An 11,769-nucleotide genomic window follows, 5' to 3' on the forward strand; every position below is an offset into this window, starting at 1 on the left:
GGAAACTCTACTGAAAGAAATGGTGATGTAATATCGGTGAACTCATGCATGCGCTGTGATGACATCACTGATGAGGATCAAAGGACAGAGATAGCATTTGTTGTGAATGCTGCTATTATCCGTATGCGGTTTTGAAAGAAATGAATGTTCATATTCATGAAGGACGGATTTGAGTTGATTAAACGCGACAAGGAAGGCATTCGTGATGTGGAGATTTCACTTTCTAATAAACTGAGTTTCTAAAAAAAAGTTTACTCACCAAAAGAAATAAAAAACATGAAAATATGAAAAAAATGAAGCAATTTTAGCACATTTATTATGGGATTAAATGAAATAAAGGTCTCTCTAACCAAGACTTGTTCTATACACGTGTGTACATGGATTTTGTATTGTATTGTATTATATTATATTATATTATATTATATTATATTATATTATATTATATTATATTATACAACATTATATTATATTATACAATATTATATTATATTATATTATATTATACAATTATATTATACAATTATATTATATTATATTATACAATACAATATTATATTATATTATATTATACTATATTATACTATATTATACAATATTATATTCTACAATATTATAATATATTATATTATATTATACAATATTATATTGTATTGTATTGTATTGTATTGTATTATATTATACGTTTTTCTGTGTGGGTGTAAAGATGAAAGAAACAAAATATAATAAAGCAATTTAAATGCAACTACTAATATACAAATTAAATATTATTCAAATAAACTATTGTATTTACACATTCATATTATAGTAAATACAAATCTATAAATAATTGTATTTAAAGATTATATGCTGTCATTACTTATATATAAATAACTAAAGTTCAATTTAACAAATACAAGTTTTACAATTGAACACACTGTTTACACAATATAAACTATACTAACTATACATATAATACATTCACACACACACACACACACACACACTAGAAGAATCATATATTCACACGTATTTGAGTAGTAAATTTCAAATAGGTGTATTAGTGTGTAAATTAGGGCTGCATGATATTGGGAAAAAAAACTGATATTGCGATATTTTATGTAACTGCGATAAATATTGTGATATGAATACACTATTACAGATCATTTGAATAGCACTATTTGATAGTTTTCTGGAGAGTCTAAGAGTGTTCAGATACAGAAAAAAAAAAAAAAGCTTTTCTTTGTCTCGTTTCTAGTCCCAATATCTAAAAAAACTCTGAACTCGACTTCACAAGAAATAAGCAAAAATGAAGAGTTTTTTCTTAAAACAAGTACAATTATCTGCCAGTGGGGTCAGTAAAATAAGTTCAGTTTGAGATGTAGATATTTGGACTAGAAACAAGACAAAAACACCAAGTAAGAAAAAAGTTTTTTTTTGCATAAATTGTATAAATTCAGTGACTAAATACAATTATGTAGCTCCTAGTCAATTATAATTCAGACTTAACATTGCATATCTTGCGATTTGAATACTGCGAATATGCACTTTGCGATATTGGTGCTGAAACAATACATTGTGCAGTTCTAATGTAAATGCAAAACAAATTACAACTAAAAATATTTCATATGAACCTGAAATTGTCAAAAGCTAACCCTAATGACAAGCACAAGAGGACTTTATGAAAATGCTATACATCTAAATGTTCTAATAAAATGATTAAATCCCCACTCTTTTTATATACAACCATTAGCCATATAAAACCCATATTATATACACTGTAAAAATGCACACACTCAATTTGTGTTGGGACAACATGAAGGAATTAGCTTAACTTATTATTTTTATTTACAAATTTAGGTGAAAAGAACATAAAATAATTAAACTGACCCTAATAAAACCTCAAGAATTGTGTTATTTCAGCTTATTTGTATGCAAGTAGTTTGAACAAACAGCAAACATCATGTTATTGTCTGTACCACAGCAATGATATTATTTAACGTTTAAGAACCAGTCTACAAAAAAAAATCTGCTTTCCTCAAATCCATTAAACACACTGAGAAAAAAAATTATTCATTGTATTTACTAAACTTTAGTGGTTGCAAACTATTTATATGGGCTGAATTTAAACAAATAAATTATAATGTTATGTATTTTTTAGTTTTATTTAATGCCAGGTCTGCAACCAAGGCTATTATCATGGCAAGAACATTTCAATAATACATAAAAATTACAATTTAAAACAACAAACAAATTAATGCATAAATTAAATTAGATTTTTAGCATTAATACATGATAAAAATTCTAAAAAAAAAAAAAAAAAAAAAATCCTGGTGTGGTGAGTGAGTCTTGTACGTCCAATACAATATCTGGTTAAAATAACTTCAAACAAATGATCTGTTTATATGTAATCTAGTAATGTATGGAATCATATGTAATTAGTAATTTATCAAATTATATGTCATCTAGTAATGCTCAACTTAATTTGTTTGTTTAAATTCAGCCAACATAAATTGTTTGCCACCATTTCCCTTAAAAAAAAAAAGATGTGTCAATCTATAAATGAGTAAATCTTTTTTTCAGTGCACTCAAACAGTCCTTTAAAAATGAGAGATTTCAGCAATCTTCACAATCTTCAACAAAATTGAGAGAAACTTGGCCAGCAGGAACTACCTGAGAGGACTGGTTCTCCAACCCCCCAACATTCACATGCAAAAGAAGAACCGCACATGCACATAGCCAGAAACTCAAAAAAAATCAGCGGCCCACATCCTCAGAGTGGCCTGATCCAGCAGTCCTAGCCTAAAACTAAAGTCCTGCCTGCTTCCAATGCAGCTCCAGAGCACTGCTCCCTTGACTAGCGAAATCACAGCATGAATACTAACAAGCAAAAAGAAGTTCACAGCTCATGGTTCTGTGATTCAGAGCAATTCAGCCGCATCCTCAAAGGAGAAAAGTGGACAACACACCCATTTCAATCATGCCATGACACGCAGATCCAACATGAACAGGCTTACAAAATAGAAATCCATAAATAAAATGTCAAAAGGTGCGATTCTAAGCCCTTGGGATGCACTGATATTACAAAACGCCTACATATTTAAAATGAGTTAAAATAACATGATCCTTTAGGATTTTTTGGGACAACTTAACTGTTTTATGTTCAATCCACTTAAATTTGTAAAGACAATTACATTACCTTAATCTATATGTGTTGACAATATGAGCATTTTTACAGTGTAAATTGAGATGATTTCGTAAGGTCTCTGCACAGAACAAAATAAACCAATCACTAACATTGATAAATGAAGAGTTTAGATGCAAAAACCTCTAAATGTTGTCTGAAATTTTCCTCTAAAATGAGCATTTATATTAGGCTCATGTGTAATATCAGTAATATCATTTTTATGACAAAGAAGAAGAAGTCCCTTTCCTGATCTTTAAAGTAAAATAACTCAACAAACAAAGGCTGAGATTAATGTTCATTTTCCCATGGAAATTTCAGACAGCATTTAGAGGTTTGTGCATCTGAATCCTTCAAATACAATAGAGCAATGATACTGTACAAAATAAAATAAAATACACCAGGCTTTATGACTTTCTTGAAGTCTAGGATTATTCAGATACACAAATTCAATAAAATAAAATGTAAAAGAACACATTTAATCAATCTCAACAATCAATTAATCTCATAAAGTTAAAAATAATTTCTTATACCTGAATACTTTAAACTGAGGTGAAACACAGGTCCTCACACAGGTCCTAAAAACACACATAATTGCTAAAGGTTTTGGTAACTTTATGGATAAACTCCACAAATCACGAGGATTTTGAAATGTGGCTCTTGGTCAATAATAATACCGGTTCGACATTGCAGATCCTGCAATGGGACTATCACGGATGCACATATTGCAAAAAACGATGCTGAAACGATATATTGTGCTTGTTGGCTGGGCGATTAACCGATAAGTAATCGAAATCGACATTCAGATCCTATAATTGATCCAATTTTTCCAGAATGATTTTTTAAATTACTTTCACGGTCATGTGACCCCGCTCTGTTAAAGGCTGCGGCTGATTTCTACTTTGCAGCCACATCTGCAGTCTCTGGTCAAGTAGGACGATAGATTTTTCTTCTTTGCACTATATTGACGATGATTGAAAGCTGTGCCAGAGTCCTTTAGACAGCATATAAAACTTGCCAGTGAACTGAGGGCAAAATAAATGTATAAATGAAATAATCGTTCATTAATCGTAATGGAGTTGAAATGTTCACTTAATCGAGATTTGGATTCTAGGCCATTCGTCCAGCCCCAATTGTGCTGCCCTTGTCATCACAATACTAGTATATGCAATATCTCATATTTCAGAGTACATTTTTTGTAATAAAGTTTTCTTTTTTGTTTGCTCAAGTGAAAAAACTTAATAAAAAAGTCGCCACATTTTGAACCACTCAGATAAAAGGAACGAACTTAAACTCAGCTGTTCTGCTATTGGCTAGAAGGTGAACCTAGAGATGAAAATGAATACTTATGATGGGAGTAGAAACAGAGGTAAATGACAACAGCCAATAAGAGTCCGAATATAAGTTTCCATTAAATTATGTTCATTAAATGTTTTCATCTTGACAGTTTTTTTTAGATCAGAAAAGTTTATAAGATCAGAAAAATATCCATTATTATTCCCTGTATATTTTATGGTGACTATTAGATAAATTCATGCTTTCGTGAACTGCAGATTCAAGGACATTTTAAAGCACCATTAATTTTAAATCAAGCACCTTTGTAAATCATACCCCAGCATATGTAGCGCCATGAACGTCTCTACTGTACTTAACATTTCACTTAGACTTAATATATATACTCTATCTATCTATCTATCTATCTATCTATCTTTTTTGGGGGGGATAATGTTCTTATAGATTTTTCCACATGAGAGCCCATACAGAATCCTCCAGATGTTATTTACAATAGAGCAAAAAAGTACATTCGCTTTCTGACCCTATATATATCTGACCCTTTGTCGCTCTGTAAATCCTAAATTTTCCAATCATTTCAGACAGTACAGATGAAATTTTCCCCCAAAACCCATAGACCTTCTCACATTCCCACACCACATGTAGAAACATTCCAACTTCTTGGTGAGGACATTACACTTAATATTGACATTGAAAAATCCATCAGTAATTTAGAAACGTTTTGAATGTTTTAAACGGTCATGTTCAAAAATCTTTAGTTAAATTCAACAGTGGTAACATTCAAACGCACTTTCTGAAATATTGATAAGTGTTATTGTACAAGATTTCTCTGTTAAACTTCTCAGTTTTTGACAACCGAGTACAATTGTTGAAATAAAAACACGAACAAACTTGATTTCAAATTAAAATTAAGCCCTTTTAAGAACCTATGTTTGTTTAAGTCCTTTCCAGGCCTTGAATCTATATGTCTCGAATGCAAGATCTTTCAAGAAGCATGGGAACCCTGTAATTTTTTTTAAACAAATAAAAATGGATTTCTCTTGGGAAATGTTATACTGCTATCTCAATAGAAATATCAATACTCCTCTTGCATATTTACCCATCATTGTGCAGCCCTGACGCGAAACATTTAGTGACTTGTTTTAGGGAAACTGTGCATTTTGAGTGGCAGAGACTCTGTGTCTGGCGGTTCTAGTTCCACACATATTCAACACCTGCGTGCCCTCATGTCAAAAGCAGAAGTTTTCATTTTCAGGATCCGAACAACGCGGGTTTATTCTTGCAGGAACAGAACAGGTAATGCAGTGGAATGAGGAAACAGAAGTTTACGCCTACAGATGGATCAAAAATCAAAGCCCTAATGTATGGAGGATCATTCGGGTTTCAACATGATGACCCAACAGACTGGCAGAAATCTGATTACAGTGATGGTTAAACATAACTTGCGTTTATGACTGCATACAGCAGCATGATTATGACGACATATAATCTGTTTATCTGGGTCAAAAATGAAAAGTCTATCATGCATTTTACCATGTTTGATAGAGCCCCACTAACCATGTTATTGAGTTTAACAACAATATATAAACAAATGCATATTTACAATCATTTGATGACACTTGACTCTTAATATTTTGCCACTACACTTAAATATTGGCATGATCACTCACTATTTAATCATTTTACTAAGTGCAGGTCAGAATTATTTTATTTATATTTTATTTTTACATAAATATGTTTATTAGACTGAAGGATATATTGTTATTTCACCCATATTTCAACATTTAATAACTAAAGTTTTCTGAATTATTAAAGTACATAGGGTCTAGTTTATTTGCATATTTAAACATTCGGGAATTTTAAATGATATGGACACATCAATAATCAATAAATAGATTATAAATGAACTGAAGAATAATTTATATATAGAAATATTATATATTACATAGAGATAATTTTGCATGAGTTTATTTTAACATCTTCAGCAAGTAAATATGACTAAAATGGGTTAAATTGGAAACATACTAATATTATAGAGTAAATATGAGGTGAAATTTGAGTTTAAAACATATCCATGAAATAAAGAGCATGATACAAGCCTTACAAACCAAATAAACCAATCAGTCCCTGTGGGATTTTGCAGGAACTTTTTTATTTTTATGTTTGCAGCCTAAAATGACTTCTCACGGCTTTTCTCAAAATTTGTGGCACTTATGGTATTTAACTTATGGTATGTTAAGTATTTGCCTCAATTCCTGTGTACTGCTGTGAAAATACACAAAAATCTTGTATACAATTGTTCTTTTTTTAATCACAAGAACCGTTAGACTTATAAAATCCTGAAGTGACTGGTTAATTAAAGAGCTAATAAAGCCAAATCTTAAAATTGCTCACCCTAAACCTTGAAAATTTGCTTACATTCATAATAGTGTAACCAGACATGCCAATTTCCTCTTAGAAGAAACAGTTATGAAAGACAGGTTTCCCATCATTTCACAAGTTGGTATCTATAGGTGAAAGTCTCATATCTGAAGCCCGGTCTGCTTCATATTGTGAATCTGAAACAGTCACTCTCAAAGGAGGAAGACGAGTTTTATGAGGTGCAGTCAGGTGACTGGCTCGGTCTGTCATAAACACAGGCCATTAAATCAAGCGCTTACAGGAACATAATAAAAAGCCTGTGCCAGTATAATGATTAAGAAAAACAGAGTGCATCAACCACTTTAACAATCTTTCAATAAGATGAACCAACAATGCAGTTCATAGGAACTTTATTTACCAACTCAGACCGGAGCGTATGAGTTTATTCTGTATATTAAACACTGTTTGGTCTAAATTATTTAATCTGCACTATTGAGGTCAAGTTGCTTTTATATTCACACATTGGTGCATTTTTGAACAGTGACAACTTGTAACAAGGTCCCTATATTGTTTACCATGCGACTTTAAATATTCAGTCTGAAATCGCATGTAAACATGACTTAAAAAAACAATATTAGCACTACTTAATTGACTGTGAACGAAGTTGTACGTTAACAGTCATTTGCTGCTGATATGATCTCCCTATTTAGAATTTGCAAACAATACTTTCCTGAAATTATATTGTTAAGGAGAATGTCTGAATGTGCGAATCTAAATCTAAAGTTGGTTTTATATTCACACATTCGTTCAGTGACAGCTCCATACATTGTTTACCATGGTACTTTGAATATTCGGACTGAAATCACATGTAAATATGAACTCAAAACAACATTAGCACTATTTAATTGACTGTGAACAATGCTGTACTTTGGTTGTTGGCTGCTAAAATAATTTTATTATTTAGAATTTCCAATTAATACGTTTCTGAGATAATATTATTGAGAAAGAATGATTGTGTGAATATAAAACCAACTTTACCTCAATCGAATCTAATATCAGCACTAGGCCCAGGAGCTTACCTGAAACTTTAAACACATTCCTGATACAGAAAGGCTAATGTGTGTTGTGACACTGCACCAAAACATTCTGTCAGACAGATACGCCTGTTAAACTCTGGATACATTGTATCTCTTTAAAGAAAGTGTGTGTGTGTGTGTTCCGTTCCAATGGAATCCTAAGTGATACACTGTATACGTGTTCCGTTCCAATGGAATCCTAAGTGATACACTGTATACGTGTTCCGTTCTATTGGAATCTTAAGTGATACATTGTATCGAGTTGGCAACATCAGACAGCATGACTGAACATTTACCTGGCTAAGAAATCAAGCAAACGCTTGGGAACTTACGCTGCATTTCTTGCCCAAATGGTTGAAGAGCACTTCGTTTTCTTGATGGGTGAGAAGAATGGAGCCAACATTGACCGCAGGCCTCCTGTTTGAAGGTGGACCGCTCATTTTTGACAATCCGATGGTGCGAACTTGTGATCAGGAAGTGTTAAATAGAAAATATGCGTTCATTGATCTCTGATCACCGCAGCTTGTATCCCGAACCGCTCATATCCAGACCCGTGAGTCTCGGCCGAGGAGGGTTGAGAGAGATCCTGGGTTTCAGAAATAAAAGGCGATCCTCGTCTGCTTATCCAATGTCGTCTTGAGACTCTAAACTTTCATCTGAACTCCTGTGCACCGAGCCTGCGATCCAACATGGCAGTGCCACCGTTGCGCATGACAGAAGTGAGACGTTTACAAATCCTACTACGGATAACGCTTAGTTCATGAATATTAATGACGCACCGTGGCGTTGGATTTACCAGCTGTATCTGATTGGGTGAGGGGCGGGATTTGTGTTATTCGGCGAATCAGGGAGTTATGGGCGTGGCTTGTGGATATTGGATAAATAACACGACTAGACGCTCCGGGGAAGGTTACCAGGCAACATAAGAAAGTGAGCCTTCGCTATAGTAAGACACTGATCGTATTTAGTATACTTATATTACAAAAAAGTCTTAAATTAAGCATATAAATAACAATAATTAATAGGAGGAACGCCTTGACGTGTGTCCATTTGTTTTATGAATATTACATTGAACGTGTGTGTATGTGTAATGATAATAATAAAACTAAAGGAAGAGGAAATAATCCACATCAACAAAGCCAAGTGGATGTAAGGTTAATCAGAGGAGGAATGTGACTTACGAGGTCACTTTACACATAAAGTCCAGGACAACAAAGTTCAGCAATCAAAATAACAATTGGTGCCGAGTAAAAATAGCTACCTGAACTTAATTTGCTCCTTAATGCTTTGTGGAGTGTCTATTAATATAATCATCAGATTCAATATGTCCAAGTATAACAAAAGGAGGATATGTTCTCTGATTTGGGCTTCAAAAAACAGTTCCGAAGCCATTTGAGCTGCCATATTGAAAGAGAATTTAGTCTGGACTTCTGTAAATTGATCAAGAGTGACTATTGGTCATGTAAAACATGCAAATTGGTGAGGTATTCATTTCATGGAAGAACCAGTCTGTACTTTAATGCCTGGTACAGTCTTGACGTCAGTAGACTAGCTATATGAAGAGTGCGTTCAATAATGTGTGTTGATTGCTTCATTCTTGTGTACGTTTTGTTATGTGGTGAAAATATTTGCTGCTGACAACACTCAGGAGAATTTCCAGTCCCGGCATGAAGTTTTAGTCACTCCTAAACATGGTTGAGCCGTGAGGTAAATACACAAAAACCTGAAAAACCAGTTAGATGTGTGTGTGAGAGAGAGAATCGGGTCAGTATTACACACAACTGAATATGCTAAAAGTATAAACATATGAAAGAACAAACTATCTGCTAATGGACAGTCATGAGTGTGTATTTTGTCAGGAACTGTCCATAGCTCATGAATGCATTCATTCATTCATGCTCCTTTGGCTTAGTCTCTATTTCAGAGGTCGACACAGCGAAATGAACCACCAACTATTCTGGCATATGTTTTACACAGCGGATGCCCTTCCAGCCGCAACCCAGTACTTGAAACAGCCATACACATTCATTCACTACAGCCAATTTAGATGATTTGATTTACCTATAGCGCATGTGTTTGGACTGTGGGGGAAACTGGAGCACCCGGAGGAAACCCATGCGAACATGCAAACTCCACACAGAAATGCCAACTGACCTAGCACGGACTTGAACCAACTCATGATTCAAGGGGGTTTATTTACCCTTTTGAATTGCATTATAGGATTTGATCTCTGCTCCGACAACCTGATGTTGAAAATGTAACTTTTATTGACCTTTTTATTAGTTTGAATGGTTTATTGTCTGGGATGGGACAGATTATGGTACATAAACCTGGTCACAAGGATCAAGTGTTGTATTTTTAAAGGATTTTTGAGAGTAAAAAGATAGCAGAGGAATTTAGCTGCTTCTCTAAAAAAAAAAACAGTCTAATATTTACTCATCGTATCTATGTTATTTCAAACACTGAAAATATAATAAAAAATAAATTCAATTTAATTCATCCTTATTTGTAGAGCTTTTACAATGTAGATTGTGTCAAAGCAGCTGAACATAGAAGATTATAGTGAATTGAAACGGTGTCAGTTCAGTTTTCAGAGTTTAAGTTCAGTTCAGTTTAGCTCAGTTCAGTGTGGATTAATATTCACTGCTGAAAGTCCAAACACTGAAGAGCAAATCCATCGATGCATAGCTCTATGAGTCCCGAACCATGCAAGCCAGTGGCGACAAAAAAAAAATCTGTCCTTATTCACTTTTTAGCGCTTATCTTTTTTAAAGCAATTGTTTACTAAGGAATAAGCATCTAGCACTGAATGTTTATGATTTAAAAATATATAATCATAATTAATAACATAAATAATAACAACAATAATGATAATAATAATTTTATGCATTTCTTGGCTGGAAGGGAATCCGCTGCGTGATAACATATGCTGGATAAGTTGGTGGTTTATTCTGCTTGTGGCGACCCCTGATTAATAAAGGGACTAAGCCAAAAGGAAAATGAATAAATGAATAGTGGATTTCTTCTACTTTTTTCATCTTGTTGCTGTTATTATGTGTTTTTTTCTGAGTTGGAATAAGGTAGTACGCTAAACAATTTCTGGTTGCCTTAAAATCAAAGTTAACCTTATGAGTTATATTATGTTAAACTGACTTAAAACTGCTTGCGTAACTTATAGAATTAAGGTAAAACATGATTCGCTTAGTTTAATAAGTTACAATGAACTTAAAACATATGAAGTGTATATAGAAGTGTAAAAATAATGCAACAACAGCAAAAAAAAAATCACAAGATTTATTGCCTAAAAAATCCGTTAAAAAAACAACAACCCAAAGCTCAAACCTTATACAATTAAAATAATGCTAAATATAATAAATAATAACTGGTTATGTGACCAAACAAATCTAATTAACATTCAGTGTACATACCATTGTATCTGGTCTATGTAAAACAATTAAAAATAAAAGCCACAGTATTTTAAATGTGCAGTCAAGGCCGAAACTATTCATACGCCTGGCGATTTTTGACTTGAAGTTTTTTAAAATGTCAATAAAAGAGGATACATATTTTTTCCACAAAGATGCATCTTGTAAATTAAGCACAAAAAATGAGGCACAAAAAATGCTTGTGTCATTTCTGGTCCCCCAAAAAACTGCAGGTTAAATGAAAGTAACTTTAAATCAGAATTAGGGGTATGATTAAATAAGAACAGGGGTGTGAATAATTTCCATTTGTGTCATTCATTTACTTTCTTTCGACTTAGTCCCTTACTTATTAGGGGTCGCCACATTGGAAACTATTCCAGCATATGTTTTATGCAGCAGATGCCCTTCCAGCCGCAACCAATACTGAGAAACACCCATACACTCTCATTCACAC

General features: G+C 33.2%; 1 protein-coding gene across 1 annotated transcript in view; it reads right to left on the minus strand.

Annotated features, from left to right (window-relative positions):
- The window catches only part of waslb (WASP like actin nucleation promoting factor b), a 37,031-nt gene extending 28,436 nt beyond the window's left edge, over positions 1-8,595 (minus strand). Inside the window, 1 exon segment of the mRNA XM_056456162.1 lies at positions 8,223-8,595. Coding sequence (XP_056312137.1) covers positions 8,223-8,330 — 108 coding nt within the window. The 5' untranslated portion in view covers positions 8,331-8,595.
- Positions 8,596-11,769: the final 3,174 nt, after the last annotated feature.

This window comes from Danio aesculapii, chromosome 4 (assembly GCF_903798145.1).
Source record: "Danio aesculapii chromosome 4, fDanAes4.1, whole genome shotgun sequence".
NCBI lineage: Eukaryota > Metazoa > Chordata > Actinopteri > Cypriniformes > Danionidae > Danio > Danio aesculapii.